At 44.8% G+C, this 22979-nt stretch overlaps 1 protein-coding gene across 2 annotated transcripts in view; it reads left to right on the top strand.

Annotated features, from left to right (window-relative positions):
- The first annotated feature begins 779 nt into the window (after positions 1 to 779).
- The window catches only part of DPF3 (double PHD fingers 3), a 166217-nt gene continuing 144017 nt past the window's right edge, over positions 780 to 22979 (top strand). The window contains exon 1 of one of the 2 annotated variants that reach the window (XM_086462344.1): positions 780 to 895. In XM_086462344.1, coding sequence (XP_086318470.1) covers positions 780 to 895 — 116 coding nt within the window. Of the gene's footprint in view, positions 896 to 14016; positions 14121 to 22979 lie in introns of those variants that run through there. The other variant, XM_086462345.1, reaches the window with a different exon arrangement.

Raw genomic sequence — 22979 nt, 5'->3', positions numbered from 1 at the left:
GCCCAGACTTCCTGGAGTTCGCTGCCTCCCCAGAAATGGACTCTGCCTGCGCCCTGCCGCGCTCCCGGGCTTCAGCCTCCCGCAGGACTAAATGTTCGGTGAAAGGCAGGTCGAGGCTCGCCCCCCCGCCTCTCCTTCTGCCGAAAGCGGGGTGGGGGCCGGCTCCCGACGCGCCCAAAGTTGCTCGGCGGGAGAGCCGGGCCGGGCAGCGCCGGGCCAGGGGGGCCGGGCGGGCGCTCCGGCTGCCGCGTGTTATGTAAGGGCGCAGGGGCTGCGGGCCGGGATGAGTGACAGGGAGAGGGACATTCCTGGGGGAGGGGGAGCGGCGACGGCTCCAGGGCAGCGCCGCTGCCAGCGCCGGCGGCTCCCGGAGACCTGGCGAGGAGAGCGGCTCCGGAGAGAGGGGACCGGCGCTACCGGGGAGCGTGGGGAGCCAGCGGGGCGGCGCGGGCTGGCTTCCCCCCTGGGGCACGCCGCCCGCGAAACGAGAGGCAGCGACGGCGGTGCCAAGGGGCGAGGAGCGAGCCCGGCGTTCCCTCTCCCGGCGCGGTGCGCTAGAGCCGGAGCCGGAGAGCAGCGGGGGAGTCACCCCGCCGCCCGCCCTCGCCCGCTCGGTGCCCCCCGGCGCGGCGGCGGCCCCGCCGACGGGCGCTGCCCCTTTAAGACCTGCTCGCCGCCAGTTCCACCGAGAGGGAGTGACCTCTGGGCTTTGACAGCTCCCCTAATAACTAGCAGAGCCTCGGCTCCGCCTGCGGTGTCCGATTGGTCGGCGGGCCGGTATGCCGCGTTCTGATTGGCTGGCCGCTTCCCCTGAGCGAACCTTTAGAACTCCGAGACACAATATTCTGTTACATTGTAGCAAAATGGCGACTGTCATTCACAACCCCCTGAAAGCGTAAGTAGGAATCAAAAATGTACATATTCCGCGTGGTTTAAATATGAAAAAAGGCGCCTTTCCGGCGCCGGCTGCCAGGCTGAGCCGGGTGCCGGCAGCCTCCCGGCGGGTCCCTCCTCCCGCCCTCCTTTCTGCCCCAGCGGCTCGCTCGTTTTTTGTGCAACACATCCCCTCGGCTCGCGCCGAAATTAACGAGGAAAAATTGTTCGGCTCGCGCGCCGATTAATTGGCGCCCGGGCGCGGAGCAGCGGCGGGGGGGAGGGGGGGGGGCGGCGGCGGCGGGGCTGCCCGGTGCTCCCGGAGCGCAGCGCGGGGATGGCAACGGCGACGTCCCGCGGGGGTGCGCGCACTTGACAGCGTCCTGCCCGCCTCGTCGTCCTGCCCGCGGGGTTCGGCGGGGGGAAGGACCGGCCCCGGGCGGGGGGGGGGGGGGGTGGTGGTGTGTGTGTGAGTGGGCTCGGTGAAGCTCCGGCCGCAGCTTGGAGTTGCCTCCGCAAATCTTTGCGGAGTTGGGATGTCTTGGCGAGGGGGAGCGAAGCGGCCCCCGCGCTTCTCGGGGCGGTCGGAAAGCGGGGCAGCGGGGGCACCACCGGCGCACCTCGGCGCTTGTGCGGGAGAGGGAGGGGAGCAGACCTGCGTGAAATGAATGACTCGGGACTGACGGTCGTTAATTTGGGGCAGGAAGTCCGGAGATCTGTTTTGCATACGACAGGCTTTCGCTTTTCAAAGTGGCAAAAAGAGTTGATTGTGTTTCCATCTTGAGAGTGGGCACCGGCGGCCGAGGGCTGCTCAGGCGGGCCCCGAGCCGCTGCTGGCGGGGAAGGGGGGCGAGCGGGTGGGCGGGAGGGGGCAGGTGCTGCTGCTGCGGAGGCACTCCGGGGTTCCCGGTCTGGAAACGAGGCCGATTTGGGAGGGGGACCGCAGGAGCCGGTTGTCGTCTTCTGGCTCGCGTCCTTTATTTTCCTTGTGGTCTGCAGCGCACGCCGTTAATCCCTGAAGGCATTAGGGAGAGTGGGATTTGGCACCGTATGTGGGGAGAGGAGCTGTCTTAACCTTTTAAAAACGACTTCTCTGCTAACGGGGGCAGCGCTCGCTAATAAAGCAGGGAAGCGGAGTACCTGGCGGTGACGCTTCGTTTGCACTTTCTGGCTGCGCTGAGTGGGTGTTTTTATACCTTTGAGTTTTCAGAGATGAAATTAGGGCTGCGAGGTTTTTCTTTTTTTTTTTCTTTTTTTTTTTTTTTTTTTTTTTTTCCCGACTCAAGTCTCTCCAGCTGGAGTTGGAAAAACACTTGAAGGTTTTTCTAGGGATTCCTGCCTCTGTCTCTCAGCGATCCGGAGGGAAAGGGAAGCCTCGAGCTGGGAAGGGGTGCTGACATGTTTATCAGCTCTCCTGCTCTGTCCTGGCAGAAAACCTTTGCTTTCATTTACCCGTCCTCTCGGTAGCACGTTATAAAAACCCGCGGGGAGAAAGGAGCGCAGTTGTGGGGGGGTTAATCAAAGCAGCCCGAGAGTCCTCATGGGGGGGTGGTGTGGGGCAGAACGCGCTCCGAACGCCGTGTCCCCCGTTTGGCGGCAGCTTTAATACTTGTGCAGGCGAGAGCAACTTCTCCCCGGGCCCCTCCCGGCCGCCGGGCGTTGCTCCGGCGCAGGCAGCGCACCGCGGGCACCGGGGAGCGCACCCGGGGGGCCGCACCGCACCGAGCGGTCCTCACCTGGGCCGGGGAAAGCCGCCTGCGTTTGTGCCATTCGCCAGCATTGCCAGTCGCGAGGAAGCCCGGGCTCGGTGGCCCCTGGGGAGGGCGGGCGAGAGGCGGGGAGCCCCCGGGGAGCGGCCGCGGGCCGAGGAGCGGGGCGCCCCCGTGGGAGCGCGGCGGGCGGGCGGTCCGCCGCCCCGCCGGAGGACGGGACCTCGCCTCCTCGCCTCGCACTTCGTGACACCGTGGGGCTCCCGACAGCCGCGGCGGATCCTGCCGAAGGGCTGCTTGTGCCGAGATGAAGCGGGGGCCCGATCCCGCTGCTGCTGAAGTCGGGGAGGGCAGGATTGGGCCATTTATAATTAGCTCCCTTCTCCTCCCCTCGCCCCTGGGGGGTGTGAGAGGAGGAAACAATAGATATCAAGTGCTGGGTTCGCTTTTCTCTGTGTGCCTTTTAAAGTACTAATGCTATGTGGAGGAAACAGAATTGGTACTGTCTGTCTGACACCATCTGCATTTTTTATTAACAACTTGTTTAATAAAACATTTTATAATTTTCACTTATTCTTTAAAGTTGCTGATCGGGAAACAATACACATGTAAATAAATTATGCATGGGATAAATTAGGACAAAAGCAGTAGGACACATATTAGGGGAAGGGATGCAGTGCACAGTGTTTTATCCTCATGTGTCCTTCCTGACAATGAAAGGGAGCTGAATGACATTTGCATTTCCTCTGTCTGCGTTTTGATTGTATCTCAAAACCCACAAACGCCCCCTACAGAAACTGGCCACACAAAGGTTTTGCTCTGAGATGGGGGACAATGTGGAGACTGAGAAATCCTGCCTCAGGTATCAAGCAGCTCCCTGTGTGTGCTTGTGCATTTAAGTGTGTCCAATATTCAGTTTATCTCCGGCACTTGGACACATATGTGGCCTTGTTCATGCTACACTAGTCTCTCGGGATAATGTATTCCAGTGTACCTGAGCATCTGTGGGAATACATCACATAGAATAGCTCAGTGCATGGAGTCTCTTAGTAATGATTGGCACCTCCTTACACTCAGCTTGCCTCTTTCTCTGTCTAGCCCTCTCTTCTCACTTTCTGGTTCTCTTTTGGTGCTTTCATCTCTTTGCTCTTCTCCCCTTCACTTCCTCTGGTGATCCAGTCAACCTGACGTGGCTGCCTATTATTTCTGCCATTTAATACCTTGTTGTTTACCAACATGATGCTACAGGCAAAAATATCATCTCAGAGATCTAGGTTTAACGGAGTTGCAAGGAAAAGGCGGCATGTGTCTGGATAAACACATTCTTCTTCATCTGTAGAAAAGGCAGTATTCAGATAGCTTTGATGGGACAGCAGTGGATTTGAAGGGCTCGATCTGTTGGGTTGGGTTTTTTCCTACTAGTCTGTGTACCTATCTCCACAGTTCCTTTCCAGCTTCTTCTCCTTTGGATATCTTAATATGGATACATTTGAGCAGTGCAGTAGAAGAAACAAATGCAGTTAAAAACTATTCTGAATTACTTCAAATGTCAGTCAGAAATCTCAATGGACTTTGTAAACATTAATTAATTAAACCTCTCAACACCCCTGTGAAGAAAGGATTATTGCCTTTGTTTTATGGATGGCTAAACTAGGACAAAGTGGTTCAGAAACGTTCTAATTCGAAGATCAAGTCTAGAATGCAGCTGTTCAACTTCCAGTCTTAGCATCTAGTCCCATTTCCTCCATCTCTGCCTTATTAGCCATGTGCATATGGTACCGTAATGCGTTTAATGTAATTAAGACCTTGTAATTTACAAAGTCTTATCTAGAAGCAGAGCTGGGTTCTCCCCACCCCTTCTCTGTCTTTACTCCCACAGCTGACTTTTATTTCAGGTTGTCAATTAAACACACTGACTGGAACATATGTTAGGCTACTGCCTTTTCTGCATGTGAGATTCCCTCGTGCTGTATAGCGCTCTGCCTGGATGCTCACCAGAGGAGCTGTTGCCTTCCAGTAGTTTGGCCTTGGGGTAGCAGTGCTGGTGCCCTCCCTTTCTTTTGCTCAAGACAGCCTCTGGGACAAAAGAGGCCAACTCAGGCTCAATTGCTAGGCTAGATCTCTTGCATGCTGACTCTATTGTCAGATAACTTTGACGTGCTTGGGGATGCTTATTCCCTGCCAGGTGTTTGAGGACCAAATCATCACAGACTTGTGTGCACAGTGCTAGAACTGACCTTATAAACCCTACCAGGCCTGTTCTATCTCTGCGTTCCCGCTGCAAACTCACAGCAGCAGTCAGTTTTCCAATTGCTGTACCTTCTCAGATGAAATTGCCTTGACAGCCAGCTCCGACCCGTGGGCTGCCAAATGGCCGTCCTTGCGGTGGTGAATTCTCTGGCATGAGACACCTGTGAAGAAATGGTCTGTGCTCACATCACTGTTTTGTGTCAGCATCAGATCAGCGTGGGTCTTGGGGTCTTGTATGGCAAGAGTATTTCATTAGTGATAACTCTGGCTTGAATTTGAGCTGGGGACTTTTAACTGGAAGGTCCCATCTCCCATTATGCATCCCTGAAACAGCCCTGTGTCCTGATTAAGTGCTGATGAAGACTGATTTTTTTTTGGAGGGATGTCATTGCCTAAGCATCTGGTTGCTGATTTTTAACACTAAAGTGAAAGTATAATATGCAGTGCTGCTTGAGCAGGTGGAAGCAATAAAGTAGATGGACAGTTAGGTTGCCAGTTCAGTGTTTACAAGTGATGTGGAGGTGATTTTAATGTGGCTTTGCAGAAGGGAATTTTCTTCTGCTTGACAGAACAGGGTTGTTGGGCACATTAAATCGTGTACCAAAATCTCTACAGCATTTCCAGTCTAGCTCTGATGCCACTTAAAAACATAAATGAGCCCTAGTGTGACACATTTCAAACCAAAACTGTTGTCCACATGAAAACTGTGTTTTCTCTACCTCAGCACAGCTTTCAGAGAAAACGAGGGCTGAATGTTAGTGTATTTCTGCAAAGAAACATAAGCATAAAACCAAAGTCCTTGGGGAGCAGAGAAGCCAAGTTAAGGAGACCTGAGGATACACTGGTTTGAATATGAGAGTCTGATAAATGGTATGTTACTAGTTAAGGTGTTATGTCTGGTTCCATGCGTCGCTTGTGCATGATTAGTTGTTGCAGTGCTTTGATAATTTTGTTTTGTTGGTGTTCAAGCCTTTCACAGACTGTCCAGTTGTCTGGATGGGTGGAGGTTGTATCACAAAATTGCCGCTGAAGACAAAGTTTTTAAAACATTTTATTCGTGGTGTGTGAAAGCAATGTTGAACTGTCTGGATTGTGCTACAGAGGCCCAAAGGTATGACTTTTTGCAGGGTGTAATAATTTCAAGGTAAGCACATGGCTGATGGGCTGGGTGCATAACACCTAAGATACGTAGGATTTGCAGTGCCCAAGTGGGAATAGTTTACCCAGACAATGCAGAAGTCTGGTACACAAAGCAAAATGGGTCTCTGTCTTCAGTCTGAGTCATGGTGAAGGTAATGTGGCTCATCCTTTGTGTAGCCTAATGAAAATTGATTTCTTCCTCTGCTTTCCTAAAACTGGAAGTGTGGTATTTGGAGGTTGCTCTCAAGAGCAGACTTTGTCCATCTTGTGTATCTGTCTTCTGCAATTTATGACAATTGGCTGTACCTCTGCTGTCCCAAAATGAGGCATTCCAATGCCCTCATTGGCTGCCAATAAACCATCTTTTAGGATTATCGTTTGCCGAGTCTGGTGTTTTCTCACTGTGGTTTGTCTTTTATGTCAGAGCTGAATTTCTTTGCTTGGTAGATCAATTTTACAATCTTGGTATTTATTCTGGGCTCATCACTGTGTTGTCTGTATGTGATGTTGCCTTGAGCAAGAACCATCCCTGTATTGTTTATCCCTGAGGACTTGTAGGAGTGGAATGAATCTGTTTCACGAGTTGATGTTTTTCTCCCTTGGACAGACCGACCTCTGATCTGAGGATTCCCTGTGTGGGGTGACATACTCCCACGTGCAGAGAAGCAGCATCAAGGCAACATTGCTTAGGGCCTGTTCCGAGGGCTTCATTAGGACTGTACTGCTTTTCTGGCTTCACCTGGCAGTTGTGCCCAGGGTGCAGAGAATGAGATGTGTTAATCGCTTCCTCAGTGCAGGTCCCAGTTTTGGCACTGGTTTGTTTCTTTTAAGGAAAGTTATCTCATCAACACAATCTAAAAGAAAGCATACTTTTAAATTCTTTTTTTTTACAACAAAATTTTTCAGATGGAAGCGCTTCTTTCTTGTCTTTAAAAACTTATCTGCAATTTGTGGAACAAACCCAAATATGCTGGAGTAGTGTATGAGAAGCAGAAAGTGGTTTTCCTTTCTTCTTTCAAAAAGAAGTAACAGAACTGCTCAGTGTATTTTCACTGCCTAAACTGAGTGGCATGTCACACAAATAACATAAGTGAGTGCTGGAAAACTGAATGTTTAAAATTCGTATTTATTTTCAATAGCGTAAATTGTTAGAAGTATACTTTTTTTAATTGTTATATATGATTTATTTCCAAGCAGAGCATATTTTAACCACAGATTCCCAGCAGATGTCTCAGAGAAGAATAATGCAGTGTCTCAACAGCCGCTGCCAAATATCCTTCTCACACCCCCATCCCCTTCAGTATGGGAATAGCAGGAATATGTCAGCATGTGTCTCAGTTTTCAGGTTACCTGCCTGAGCTGGGTGCGGTCAGGGAGTTGCAATTCCAGCCGCATGGAAGGTTTTACTGGCACCCCAGGACTGTTTGAGGGGAGGCTTCACAGGGAGTCAGTGGAGCAGTGAGAGCAGGGCAGGGACGGGTACTGATGAGTGTGCACTAGGTGGATGTGATCAGCAGCGTGTGCTTGCCAAATCCTGAGTCAGTAATTTCACGTTCTGCTGAGCTGTAGCTGGGAGAGAGTCTCCTGCTCAGGTGTTGGTGGGGACACTGACTACATCGATGTTATTCTTCTGGTGAGAAAGCATGGAAGTAATACTTAATATTGCAGTCCCTTGTGACAGAACTGATCCAATGTAACTGAGGATCACCTCTCCATTCATACAACACTGTGAGTTGATTCAGTCTTTGACATCTGATAATGCTGTCCTTGCTTTCTGATAATTTTTATAAATGAATATAAAATGCCAACTCTAACATGCATATGAAATCTTAGTATGCAAAAGAAAGGAAGCCCACATGACTTATAGTTTCTTCCCCTTGTTTCTTCTTCAATTCCCCCTTGTGATACAAGGTACAAGGCCTTGGTTAAGATGTTTTGCTAAATTCTCTACAAACACATGGCTTAATGCTTCCTGCCTTTTAGGTCTCAAAAACCTAAATAGGTTGGACGATGCAGACAAAATCAGGTGCATCGCAGTGAAATAAGGCCGTGTCCTGAGTTGGTTAATTCCAGCCTGCCCTACCGCATCAGCTGGCAGGGCTGATTTGATCTGATCAGATGCGGGCATGCTACTTCTGCCAAAACGCAAAGTACAGTGCTTATGCTGCTTTCATGCTTTGGGTTGGCTTCATGCTAGCCACAGGAAGACAGATTATACCTGTTGAACAAAATTTCCTCTTGAAAATGTTTTGGGCGCTTTTCATGTTTTGGAAGAGTAAATGAACACCAGTTCAGTGCTTCGTGTCACGTGGCTGTGAAATTTTTGGTCTGGTTCTAGGAACTTTGCAGATTCTAGTGTTCCTGTGGATTACAGCCTAACATGATTAGTCACAGCGTTGGGAGAAAAATTGTCAGAGTTATAGCCCAGATGGTTCACTATCCAGGGAACAGTGCTATAGGGAAAATTACAATGGAGACACAAAGTTAGTATTATTTCTCAAAGGGAAAAGTAACATCCATATTTCTATTTTCTTCAACAACAGACCTGAAGAAAGTCATCCATGGATTTGTGACTGTTCAAGTATTTTGGTCTCAATATTTTTTCCTGAGAGACTATGTTTGGTCAATGATGGGGACAAATATATTTTATGTTTATGATTACTTTAAAAGCTATGCAATCTGAATAAGGAATAATCGAAACAGTGGTTCAGAAAGCTGTTTTGCTGCTAAACCCCTTTGGTTTTGACCATGAATAAAAACTGCACCATGTTTGAAGCTGCTGTCCTCCTGAATGTTCAGATAAATCACTCACCAGTGTCCAATGTTGGAAATTATAACATGAACCCACTTGTATCTATAAGCTTACCCTGATTGCTTTGCTTTGCTTTTTTTTTTTTTTTTAAAACTACTTAAGGGTGTTGTGAAGGCTGTAGGGTTTTATGTTTTCTGTGGATTCTTTATCCTTGAAGCTTTCAGATCATTAGCATATACCTGTTGATGTGAAATATGGAATAAATCAGGAGCACAGTTTTAATTCAGAGTTTAGTACCTTTTATAGTTGGGGTCGTGCAGGTTAAGAGGCATGCGAGATGTGATGGGTGAGGGCTGGCGATGGAAAGATTCTGTAGTGAACTCTTTCTCCACAGGTGTGGAGAAACCCTCTCAAATGCAGCATTGAGAGATACTTCTGCTGCTTTATCATATCTGACTGAGCCTTTAATTTTGGGAGGTTCTTCTCCAAAAATAATGTACTCCTCTGTTAATTTTAGTGATGTTAGTCCTCAGTGATCAAATGGCATGTGGATGAAAGCAATGTTAATACCTCCCCAGGTGAATGGGGCCCTGAAGACTTCTCGCTTCTCTCTCTTCTCCTGTGCTGATACAATGAATGGGATCTTGGCCAGGTTAGCTGGTGTTGTCTTGATGGCAAACAGGCATTCCCAAGGTCGAAATCTAACCAAAAAAGGTTGATGGGGGAAATATGTGGAAAACCCTTCTCAATTTCCTGTCACCAGATCTGGTTTGTTTTTGTCGATAGTCTCAGCTAAATGTTTTATCTTCTCCTAGCTTTCCTCTCCCCCGCCTCCCAACCTCTTTCCCCCATTGACCTCTACAAGCACAGTCCTAGCTGTTGATTTATCAGGGCAGGCTAGCTCGGCACTGTGTGGAGATTGCTTTTAATTAACTCTCTTCATTTTTTCCAACCTTCAGGGAGCAGCAACCCTTTAAAGATTTTAATATTTTATCGGGATTTATATCCATCTTATGTGTTGTTTGTTGCTCTGCTTCCTCACATGTTCTTCCTGAGTCATTTCCCAAAATGAAATGTTTGTTTCAGGTCCCTCACACAGGATGAGGAGGAAAGTTTTTAATGGCTTCTGGACTGGGAGGATGGACTTTCTATGATCTACCCTGGTGTTTTGGAGGAGAATGGGGAGTATGAGGGGATGCATTTGGTGCTGTCTTGGAGCAAGACTCATTTCGGTGTTCTGCCTCCATACACAGGGAGAGGCAGCTTTGTTTTGTGGTTGCGGCATGGTAGATCAGAGCCTGCTGCATTAAATCTGACCCCTGACTTGTATGGCACAGGTAAGTCATGAGCTTATTTTCACAGTCAGGTATGACTCTTATGCTAATCAGGTTGAGTAGAGGAGGCACTAATGTAATTACCTGTTGCTAAAATGTAGTCAACTTCCTGTGCATGAAGACAGGTCTAAAGGAGAGTCCCTCTTTACCTGCAAAAGACTACCTTTGCTTACTGTGAGTAGCTTTACCAAGTGGGATTTCTTCAGAGTGAGCAGAAAGCAGCTATACAAAATTTCTTCCACCTGGAGTTTTCTCTTTATGTATCCTACGTTCCAGCATGAAAGCATGTCTTGGTTTGAAAGACAGGTGTCTGTGGAGGAAGGCAGGAGCCTCCCTTGAAATGGAAAGTGCAACCCCCTTCCCTCCAAATTATTATAATTTTGAAATTAACGGGCCTTCAGGCAAGGATATGGGGAATAGGAATAACAGTTCTTTACTTATATATATATATATATATATAACACAAGGCAGGGAAAAAAAAACAAACAACCCACTGGTTTACACTGACAGATTCAGGAATACAACCTGACACCCTGTTAGCGTGGCAGTAGCAGTCCGATAAGATGATGGCTGCAGTCCTCCTGAAGCGATGGTTGTAGTTCTGTGGAAGCAGCAATCAGGTGAAAGTCTGGTCTTCCTCCGAAGGTCCAGTGGTAGTTAGGTAGCTCTTGTCCTCTGGAACGCCAGTGGGGGGGAAAAACTCCTCTGGGAATCCAGTGGAAGAAGGCTGCTAGGGTGTTTGAAATCTCAGTTTTTTATTTGGCATGGACTGCTTGGCTCCTTCCCCCCGCCACCCCCGCCCCGGGCGGAGCATCTCACAATGGGATGGGGAGTCCTGAGGCAGTTCCTTGATGGGCCATTAACAGGAGAGAGTCCAGGAGCGAGTTATCGATGGGTCAGGCGATAAGGCATTGTTGTGCCCGTTAACAGGAGACAGTCCAGAGGGGGGAGGCAGGGAGCACCGCCCCACCTGGTCTGAACAGCTCCTGAAGATGGTAATAGAATATTTTTTTTTTTCCTTTTGGCACATTTTACACTGTAACCCAGGACAAAGCATTAGGAAAAATACATGTTATTTGTAATGTAAAGTATGTGGCTCTTTCATGCAAGAGCAGGAAAATGCTTTATAATCATGCTTAAAGTAAGCCTCATGGTACCTTTCGTGGGATTATTTTCTCCGTTCTTCTGATGAGAGGAATGGCGTGCACTGACTGACTTGGTGATGGTCACACTAGTCACACCGTCAACCATTGGCAGAATTGGAGGTTTAGAAGCCACGTTGCTTTGCTTTTGATGCTGAGTGTTAGACAGTATATGAATGGTGTGTCGAAAGTAAATGGGAATCCTTCCTTGGTAGCACTTCCATGGCTAAGCTGAAATTAGGGGCATGGACGAAGAGTGGGAAAGTGAGTTAAGACTGTCTGCCTGGTTCTGATGGAAGAAGGATAAATATTGCTAAACCATCCTTAATGGCAGTGGTTTGTGCCTACAGCTGATAAAGGCACTGTTGGGGTGCAAAGATTTTACCGTGGAAATGAACCAAGTGGCAAGTAGTTTTGCATTTCAAAATATACATGCTGCACACAAGACAGTCTTTAGTAAAATTCATGCGTTGATTTCAAAGTCATTGGTGTGAGAACAGTGTGACTCAATTTTTTACAAGGCTACTTGTAAGTATGTGTAAGTGTATTTAAAGTCCCTTTGTTAAAATGGTGGAAGAAATTAAGAAGTTCCCAGATCTAGTCCTTTCTTACTGAGGAAAGTGACTCTGAGACACTAGCTGGAAGGAAACAGTCGTGGGTGCTACTTACCAAAATACTGTCAGTACATCACTGCATAAGATCGTGTAAGTCATCTGATCTGTGGTTTGTGTTTATGTCTTTGCTATCTTCCTCTGCAGTCCATTTTACTTTTAAAAAAATAATTGTTTGGGTGTAATTTTTTTCCGTGCTGTTGCTGTGATGCCACAGTAACTAACTCCTGGCACTCTCATCTGACCAGATTGCAAATGTGTCTAGTTCAGATATTAATTCTGCTGAGTAGATCTGGAAGTAAATTTCCTCCTTCCCTATTATTAACTTTCTAGTTTTGTTTCCACAACTAACTTATTCACAAAGTCCTAGGGTTAGGAGAGGCTGTGTCTCCTGACATGCCTTCCGAATTCCTCACTGCTAAACATACACTATGCAAAGTCGAAATCTGGCTGGCCCTCAAAGGTCAGTCTATTTCCCAGACTGCTGTTTCCAGCTACCTTCTCCTGCAAGCACCCCTCGGAGAGGAAAAGGAGGAACAGCTGAGGGGTGAGCACTCTGCCTTTGGGAAAGGCTCTGACCTGAAAATGGATTGCAATTCCAGCCGAATGGTTCCTTCCCTTGGTAACAGAACTGCACGCCTGGGCTCTGAGCTCTTTGCATTAATTCCATCTCTGCTAAACTTTCCCAGTCAATTAACCATGTCCATCTCCTGCTCTAGCAGCCACATGTGCCTTTTCTGCCGCAGCACGGTTTTGGAACAGTAACTCCCTGCAGCCTTTGCTGCAGCAGTTTTCCTCCAGCAGCTTCCCTCAAGCATGGTTATCAATCAGGACCTGTCAGGTTTTTCCCTCCGACACATCTATTTTCAGGGCTGTAGGACTTTGACCTTTTGCTTTTGTCTTTATAAGTACTGTTTTTTCCAATAGGGGCCAGCTCAAATGCTGAGTGTTAGGTCTTTACACTGATAAAAAAGCTGCACGATAATTTCAGTCTTAGTGTAAGGACATTCTCCTAAATCTGGATATTCTTTTGGGTTTTGTCATTTTGCCTCCATTGGATTATAATTTGGACTGTCAAAAGGCCTTATTAAGCTGGCCAGTAGTTCTTGTGTGGTGTTCTAGGCAGCATCCACAGTGCAGAATTCTCTTCCGAGTAGCTGGCTAACAGGACTGGATGAAAGAGTAGTGAGTTCTTGGAGACTGAAGTGTCTGGGAGCTGCTTACCCATGGGGTTTCATATAGACTACCTTTGAAGGGAATTCTGCGGAATGGAAGAATGGCTGGGTGGATGCTGACACTAGTGGTCTCTTGGCAAAGCACTTAAGCTGCATGACAGTGGCTTGAACATGATTTTCTTGCATGCTGTATACCATCAAAGGTCAGTTTGGGCTATAGTGCCTATTAAAGTAAGAGGCTATGCTTAATAATTCGTCTTGAGCACATGGGTGAGCCTGGTCCTGTTTCTAGTGGGTAGATACCTGTACCATAAAGGCTGCCATCCCAGTTGTCACTAATTAGTTCCTGTGTGCGTACCCTCAGATGGGAAGACAAAGACCAAATTGGCCACAGAGGCTCAATTAATAGCGGTGTAGGTTTAAAAGAGGGTTCATGGGTCTTATGTCCAGTCCCCTGGTACCATGTCAGATAATCCCTTTCATAAACTGCAAAGTCCTTGTCTTAAATCCCCACTTGGACTGTTTGTTCCCATTACTCCTCTTGGGAGGGTTCCAGAACCCACTGCTCTGATGGCTGGAAATAGCATTTTAATCCCTAGCCTAGCCCTACTTGTGACCAGTTTATACCCATTTGTTCTGGTGCCAGCATGGAGTTGTTAGTTTAAATACTATTGCTCCCTCCATGTCTTCCTCTCCACTATCATGCGTTTGTACAACACTATTATAAGCCCTCTCAGTCTTTGTTTTGATATGCTAAACTGCCTGTGCTATCTTTTCCTTTCCTTTGATCTTTGTCTTCTCTACTCCAGCTTGGATTACTCACATTCAGCTTTCTTGAGTGTGAGTAGACACACTTGTACTCTGTTCCAGGTGAGGATTTGCCCTCTGTAATAACTTCCTTTTTTACCTCTTTTGGGAGTACCTTGCTTTTGCATTTGTTTGTGATTATATTGTGCTGGTGGTTTGTAGTCATCCTGTGGCAGACTGATGCTGTTACCTTTCTTCTCCTGTCGTTTCAGCTGTTGTTGTTGAGATGATAATCTCCACGGTATTAAATGAAATTTATACTGAATTCACTCCATCTAATTCTTCTTGGCTGGTATTCTTAATTTTCTTGATGTCACTTTAACTTGTGTAAGTGGCTAACTTTTATCAACACACATACTTTTTGTGCCAAGGTCATTAATGGAAATACTGAATAAGATCAGTCCCCAGACTAGCCCTTTCTACAACTTCAGAAGTAACCTCCCGTCAGCCAATTACTGTCTCTGTTAGGACATTACCTATGTCCAACCCTGTTTCAGTGGTTTTTCAGTCTTATTACCATTCTTGCACTAACCCCCATCTCCACTTTCAGTAATTTCTCATGTAGTACTGTATGAAACATTTTCTGGAAGTCCAAATAGCTAAGATGTCTAGAATATCAGCATCTTATGAAAGCAAGATGTCAAGTTACTTTGTCACGAGGTATGGATCTTGCATCTTAGTTGTTTCCTTGGTCAGGAATGTCCTTGATAATTTTGCACTTAAAAAACTGCCTGTGAGTAAACTCCGTCTCAGTTAGCCTTACTGCAATAATTTGCAAGGTTTATGTTCTAAAACAACTAACAAAGAGTTTTTTATTTTGCTTGCTATACTTCAGTAATACAGCAATAAGCATGATTTGTAGTATCTGTTTAAAGAACTTGCTAAGTAGTTGTATGGTTTCATGTCAAGTTCTTGTGCGGAGATTGTTCAGAATTATTCCTTGACTGCACAGATATCTTTGTGACTTCCACCTGAGTCATCCGACTGAAGCACAGCATTCCTTTAGTTCTTGGCCTGTACCTGCATTATATTTAATCTATGTACCATTCTAACTGCAGAACAGCTGAACTTCCTTTGATCACTTTTATTTTGATGTCTGAAGAATATTACTATTTTTTAATAGCTTTTGCAAGTTCCAACTCTTGACTTTGGCAATTCTCCCTGTACTTCCTGACCTTTATGATGTAATTTTTTCTTCTGTTGCTACTGTTTTCTGTTCCTGAAGGGTGTCTGTTTAATTCTGATGTCCTTTTCCAAGTTAATTATTCAGCCAGTAACTTCTCTGGTCTTTCCATGAAAGTTTCAAACAATTCTTGCATTTTTCTCTTAAAGAAATTCCCCAAGTTCTGCTGCATGCCACTCCTCCTATGCTTAAGGAGCAGGTCTGAAGCACTCAGGAACAGGTTTGAAGCGCTTTGTGATGGTGATGGGAATTGTACATTTTTGTACCTATTCTTGGACTTAGGCCATGTTGATCTAGGGCAAGCAGGGGCAATTCTGCTTAATTTTAAGTTGTTTTACTTAATTAGATCATGCCTAAATGTGGCTTTTAAGAGTTCATCAATGTAAAACAATGTTGCATCTTTCACCAGAGTTGCAGCCATTAAGTAAAAAACTCCAAATGAGCAACATAAAGTTGGGTTTTTTTTTAAATGACCTTGTTTCATTTTTCTCTGATGTTATTTTCCTTATTCAGAGAAAACTGTGTGTGTGCATAATGTATGTATATTTGTGTGTGTAATATAGGAAAGACAGAATGTATTTACAGATGGTATTTAGGAAAACATTGTATTGTTCGTTAATCAATGTCTTGGCCTTTAAAAAATTTCCATGTACTTCTTAGTGATTTATAGCAATATATGATTCAACTCTTTCCTACTGGTCAGTTTCAAAACCTCATGTAAATAGGAAAAAATGATACTTACAGATAAATATTTTTTTTCTTACTGGAGGACTCTGGGAACTTTAAAAATATTACAGCACTCTTTGGATCAATGCATATCCCAGCAATCCTTTGCATAAGTGACCTAAAATCGTGTGATCAAACCTCTTCTCCCCTCCCCATCCCTAGAGAGATATTTGTAATTAGATAAAATGAGGACAGAATATGCATAATTATCTGTTATGCTGGGATTCCTGCCCAGAAAGGAAACTAATGGCCTGAGCTGGCCGTAATCTTTTGCACCCTGTGTACTATTGACAAGGCTACAGCTTGAGATGTTGGGAGTTCAGGAGCAGATTTTTGCTGCTATCTTATGGTAACCTTTCTAAATTGACTGTTTTCCAAAACAAGTGGAATTACACAGCCTATATTTTACTCGTCATTAATTGTCGGGGACATATTGCTTGTGAGAGAGGGCCTGATTCTTTAGTCTCATGCCCAATGCAGTGGAAGTGAGGGTAAATTACTGCTTCTGTGGTTTGGAAGTGTTTCACATTCACTTTGCCCAGATGTAAATGACCATGTGAAATGCACGACAGTGGAGACCTAGGAGTGGAGTTGATGGTGGTTATTTTTTTCTGTTTCATCTCGCTATTACTCCATGTCTCTGGTTCATCAGAGGAAGGGACGGTGGGGTTCTGTGGGCAAATTCAGCTCTTTCTAATCAAACTAAGTAGCCCCTTTGAAGTCTTTGTGACATGTTCTCTAGTACTGTGATACTCCACAATGCAAGAGGATCAGATAGGTGGCACTTCAGAAATCTGGAGGCTGCTTTATGTACTGTGGCCGTTCTCTTATCTTCTTTCTCCCAATGTGTGTTGCAGGTGTCAGCTCACCCCTCACAAAATTGTAGTTTTTTTCATCCTCTGCTAGATTTGTGGGTTTTGTCTTGTGACTTGGCAACAGTGAAACACAAACCCTGGGCACTTATGAATCTGTCAGTCTTTCTCACATATCCTAGTCGTTGGTAAATCCACTGATGAAAAGCTTTTCTTGGAGCAGACGGGCAGTCTGCGTGCTAGTCTTCCTCTCTTGCTTTGCTTCGATGTCCTTGGGGTAAATGTCAGTGAAAGAAAGAGAAGTGTTTTGATAAAAGGAAGGGCAAGGTCATGTAAAAAGCATGCCCTCCTGCACATTCCCAAGGAAGGTATCTGTCCAGCATTTCCATTGCTCTGCCTGGTGTAGCTAAATCAGGAAGTAAGAGAGCCAAAACCATGCTGAAATGTGATTTTTTTTTTTTTTTAATCATGTCCAATTTGGCATCTTTTTGAACTGAGAAATTTTGGATTGCTCTCCTTCTTCACTCACAGTAATTTGCAGAGTGGGAGATTTGGGGTGAATCTCTGTTTTCTGTGCTTACAAGGCAGCAGGAGCTTCTATGTCTGGACTGGAATGTGTTGTTTCAACACACTGAATGTGAAAAAAAAAACCTTTAGCTTCATACAGACTGTAGTTTTTGTTTGTACTCAGTCAGTGTGATTTCACTGAAGTCCAAAAAGTTATGCCAGTGTGAGAGACAAACCAAGCCTATGTTATTTCAAGACAACTATACTACCAGAGAAAATTCCTTTTATTCCCCCCCCTTAAATTTTCAGAATCTCCTTCCACTTCAGACACTTAGTAGCGCCTGATGTTTATAATTTGGCTGCAAATGTCGACATCAGCAGCCACCCATGAGATCCTTAGCAGAAGTCTATAGCTTAATGTGCAGGACAAGCAGCAGATGACTTCTTAGTAACAGGGATGGGTCAGAACAAAATCCTGGATCTCAGCACTTCTTGCGAGCTTTGAAGATTGAACCTGGATCTGAAGTTAAATGTCTTTAATGGACAGGATCCAAACACCCACATGCTTTGGCAGAGCTCAGATCCAAATTTTGTCTGCCTAAAGAATCAAAGTTCTGTTTTCATGTAGATTCTTCTACTAGTGAGAAGCAAGGGAAGGGATAATTTTGACACATTGGCAAAATTGTTTTTCAATACTATGTTTTTCAAAGTTTTTTCTAGGAGGCTTCAGCAGCCCTTAAAAATCACAGGGAGAGCGTATGGTTGTCAATGAGCCAGAATGGTTAAATGCTTTTAAATATTTGAGTTGGGTTATTCCTTCACCTTTCTTTCTCACAAACATGTCTTGTAAAACTTCAGTAATGAAAACACTTGCTTGGGGAGGGGGATAAAATCCTTTTCGGCAAATAGTGATGGTGACATTTTAATCATATCATAACAACACTGTTAGCAATGGTTTAGGTTTGGCATTGAATGTATACACAACATTTGTTCTTTTATACAGTATTGGTATTACATAGTAAAAATAGCACAATTGCAAAACTCATTTGTTACCCTTATGCCAACTTTGTTCAGCTGACAGATGCTGTTTGAACTTTTACAGCAATGTTTCATCCATGTGTTAATACCAACTGTACGATTAATTCTCTGTGCTTTCAAATGATCCTCCTGTGGCCTACAACCCTGCACAGTAGTTACTTCCCAGTTTGAGATACCTGCAAAACCACTTCTGTCAGATAAGCTGTGCTCATCCTGGGTGGTTCCATACTGCGAAATGGTAAAGCCGCTGCCTTTATATTTCCCAGTACATACATGTACAGAAGTTTGTTACAGTGCTTTACTTCACTGAGCCATTTCAGGATGGTGCTATTCAGAAATTTTCATTTTTCTAGTGAGAGATTTGAAGCTACTCTGCAATATTTTGGTGGTGTATGTTCTCTGATTATTTACTGTCCGTGAAGGATGCTTATTGTATAATTTCTCAGGTTAGTTTAATAGCAGGGGTTTGATTTTAAAAAAGAAACAAAATCAAGAAGGCAAAAACAATACCAAGAGCATCCATAAATGAACACTACAAGTTGTGTTACATAGTAACAGGTGGGCAGCTGACATGGAAGTCTCTACTGGATCATACTTAATCTAGTTTTGGATTAACAAAGTCAAACTCTGGCAAATGGGAAGGGGGAGAAACTCTCCCCAGGTGAATTGGTGCTCCCTTGGGTACTTACTAGCCAGGAACAGGCTGACATGCAGATAACCTGCTGCTGCATCCTCCTGGAAGGTTAGAATTCAGCTGGAGAAGGCACAAGTAGATTTTATTTTAAAACCTTTTGGATTATTCCTTGTTCCTACTGTTACAATTTGCCACATCTTATTTTAGGAAAGTTGTTGTTGTTTTCTGTATTTACTTCTTAATGGTTTCTCAGGTGGGGAACTTAAAATGAGTAGGAAAGAATCAATATGCAAGAGTGTGTGTAGGCTAGAACCTGATCGCAGAGAGGGGAATCGATGGGCTTTCACACTGGGGAGGGCATCAGAGGGGATACACTTAGATCAGAGAGGAGCCAAAAGTGCTCTTTGTCCCTAAGAAGTACCACTTACCTAGGAGCTACCTGGAGTGATTTTGTTTTCTGACAGCCCTGCTCAGAGTTTCTCTCAATGTTTCCTTTTACGTATTTCTAAACATATAAAATATGACAGTGAACTTGGTTGTCATGACTGATATTAGACCAAATCCCTCTTTGTTCCAAGATACCACCAGAGAGTCCCTGGGGTTGGTAGACCTTTGCTTAGTTGGAGACTGAAGAGTGATGAAAGTTACTTCATAATAAAATTGTAGTTACACAGTAGGGGACAGTGCTTGTGTGAGACATTTGTTTTTCTGCTTTAAGTTGGCAGCACACTTACATAGCAATAATTCTTACAGAATCACTCTTCAGCATGCTTATGCAGAGTATCACCTACTCGAGTTGCACCGGTGCTCCCTGGGACTGTAGATGCCGGCGCTCTAGAGAGACTTGGGGCTTCCTGGCAGTGCAGGCAAAGCTGCATTTTGCCTCTCCAAGGATGAGGGGCCAAGTCCAGTGCTATTCTGGCTGTGGGGATGGAAGAGGTAGGAAGACCTGTAATGGAGAACTGGGGGAGGACAAGGCCTGCTTTTCTGTGTCCTGCCGGGAGGGCAGGAGAGATGGGAATGCCACCTGCAGCTGGGGAGCAGAGCTTTCCGCCAGTGGCAACCGCTCCCACTTCGCTGCCACCATGACACTCAGCTTGGTTTCCAGATGGCATTGATAATATTCTTCTCTAGAAGCTTTTAAAGAAACTAAGCTGCCTTGGGGAGTCCTCTAGAGGCACAGCTGGTTAAAACCCTGGAAACACAATCTAGAAAAAGCTGGTCAAGTCAGCTGTGGAGGCCCAGCTGGGTCAGTAATTGGGCCTGTGCTGCCTGATATTTGCAAATGATCTGGTAAAGAAAGTGGAGAGATGGGTGGCAAACTTAGCTGACAATACTAACTATATTCCAGGTAGGAAAAACACAAGGTTGCTGCAAATTGTTGAAGAAGGATCTCATGAAACTGGATGATTGGGCTCATTAAAATGGCTGATTATGTTCAGTTTAGATAAATGTAAATTAAGGCAGGTAGGGAAAACCGATCCCAAATTAACGTGTATGACAATAGGAACAGAACTTGTTACTGACACTGAAGAGAAAAGTTTTGGAGTTATAATAGACCTACCAAAATATGAGTTTTGTGCTCAATAATGGGGAAAGATAATAAGGTAATAATAAGAAGAAAGAAAGGGAGACAGAAAGGAAGAGATGCAGGCTGAATGTTAGGAGTTACTATGAAAGGAACGAAAACAAACATCATGACTGTGACACTATATAAATACAAAGTTTGCTGCGTATTGAATACTGTGAGCAGTTTGGTATCCTTGTCTTGAAACAAGGAGGATAGAAAGGAACAATTTCTGTATGAGGAATTACTAAAATTGATTTGGGTTTTCCAGTCTGTAAAAAGATTTCTGACTTGCTCTATACGAGAGAGGTTTATGAGATCAGAAGCATCATGAAAGGGGCAAATAGGGGATGGATGTTCATTCACTGTCTTGAAGTCAGAAGTTGAGATTATCGAGAGATTGGTTCAAAAGGAACAAAAGGGGATAGTTTTTCACTGCATATTAAATAAAGTTGTGGAACTCTTTACAGTAGGGTGTATGGGGTATTAAATTTTACCTGGGTTCAAAAAGCGTCACCTTCACAGAAGAAAAATCCTTCAATGGCTATTGAATACCAAGATGTCTGAATCATATTTTGCCAGAGGTTGAGAGGATATACCAGTATATTTCCTGCCAAATATCACTGTATCCTGTCCATATTTTGTGCGCCTCCGTAGGGATTCCTTACTGGATGAAGTTTGAGACAGAATCCTGTGTTGGATGGACCTTTGGTCTGACCTGGTATGGCCGTTTTTGTTTCAAGGGCTCTGGCAGTCACATAGTACTTAGCAGTGTTGCAAGAAAGGCCTTGAGAAGTTTCAAAATAAGAGACCCAGAAATGCAAGATGGAATTATGATTACTGGCTGAATAACCAGAGCTTTATTTTGTTCTTTGCAATGTTTGCTCCTTCATGTCAACCCTAGGGGGAAATCTGTGTGCTAGTTCACCCAGGTCTTGCAACAACCTGAGACAACCTGTTTATTAAACATACACTTTGGCTGCTATACAGAGGAAATGGCATGATCCAGACTGGTAATGCAGAGACTTGCATTTAGTTTCTGCCTACACCGTTGACTTTCTGTATATTTCCAGCGAAGTCCTGTACCTTATCATCCCTCTGTTTCCCTATGCAAAGGATAGATAAAATCCTTTATAACTCTCCTTGAAGAGCAGTTTGAGATCAATGGTTGTAAAGTGCTAAACAAGTGCTAAAAGTAGTGAGTGAATATAAAGTGTTTGATGCTGGTTTGTTTAATGGACATTGCGGTTAAGAAATTTGCTGTCTTTAATGTCTGTTCATAGGCCTCTTGTTCAGACTGGATAAGAAGTAAAAACTATATTCTTATTCATTCTAGAGGGAAAAAAAATCTGAATTAGTTGTTTCTATACTTATTAGTTATTCATTAGTTTGGGGTATATATGTCAGAACCGGCAGGGTGAACCCCTGGGAAATCTGCAGTGGTCTGATCTGCCTAGAGGAAGTGTTATTTTTTTTTGTCCTTTCTGTCCTGTTGCACAGTTTCTTTTTGTTTTTGTGCTTTCACCAGGTCACTGTTTATGGGATGAATTTTCTAGTCATGTCTCAGATTCACAATCACAGGTGACCTTTGCTTTTCCATGTGACTCTCTTTCTGCTCCTGTGGCCATTTGCAGACGTGTCTTATAAGTTATTATTTATAATGAAAGGCAGCTGATAGCACCTGTGCATAAGGTGGTTGTCCCCTCCTCATGCTGTGCAGTAGCATACCTGAATCCTGATGAGAAGACAAAGGGATGCTCTTGTTCAAAATTAAATGTGTCAGAGGCCCCAGAACTTGCCTTAGCATTTGCTGCTGAGCTAGATGGTATCAAAATTCAGGGGGAAATGGAAAAAATTCTTCGTGTCCAGCTGGTGTGTCCCAGGTACTGGCTACTTGCTTAAATCAAGTTTCAGCAGGGAAGTATGTAGCCATGAACATAACAAATCCTGTTCCTAACCTTCCATACACACTTTGTAAAAATGGAATGGATTATTTAAGACTTTCCCTCCTTTGGACCGACTGAAATGTCAGGAAAGGTGACTTGAATCTTCTTGATTTCTCAATTTCTGGGAAGTGGTTTGATTTGAAGTAGCTCTTGTTGCTATTACATCTGATTGCTGTTGTCCTTATGCTGCTCTGGTAGTTGGGGTATATGGATATTTCAGCTCTGCCTTCTCACTTTCCCCATGCACAAGCCCTGTTTCGCTCCCTTTTCTAGGGGAGGAGACCTTCTAATTTGCTGCATTCCCACACTGGGGCTTCTCCACAGGAGACTTGTCTTTACACAGGAGTGGCTGCTGCCATAGATCATTGGAATGATTAACAGTTGCATATTAGGTACTTGATCAGGCATCTGTAGATGTTTCCAGGATACTGTACCCATTGGGTAAAGGACGTTAAGAAATCCATCTTTTTCAGTGCACTAGCTAGGTATTAGCACAGCTTTCCACAGTCAGGAGGAAGCTCTGATGTGCTCCTTTTATGTATCAGCATTTGAGTTCTTAGACATCACGTTTTTGAGAGATCTTTGGAGATGAAACACAAACTTTGGCAGCATGACCAAGAAGACCTATATGATTGCCTTTACTAATGGGATTTAAGTGCTGGGATTGCATCAGTCCTCTGCCTCAAAGCTGTTATGGGTCAGGAAGTGTGGGAGAGGACCCAAGTGGTTGTGCAAACCTCCTCTAAGTTTCACTAATAAGACACTAATAAGTT

The sequence above is a fragment of the Leptosomus discolor genome, chromosome 3, assembly GCF_034619465.1.
Source record: "Leptosomus discolor isolate bLepDis1 chromosome 3, bLepDis1.hap2, whole genome shotgun sequence".
Taxonomy (NCBI): Eukaryota; Metazoa; Chordata; class Aves; order Leptosomiformes; family Leptosomidae; genus Leptosomus; species Leptosomus discolor.
This window is presented reverse-complemented; position numbering and strand designations above follow the sequence as displayed.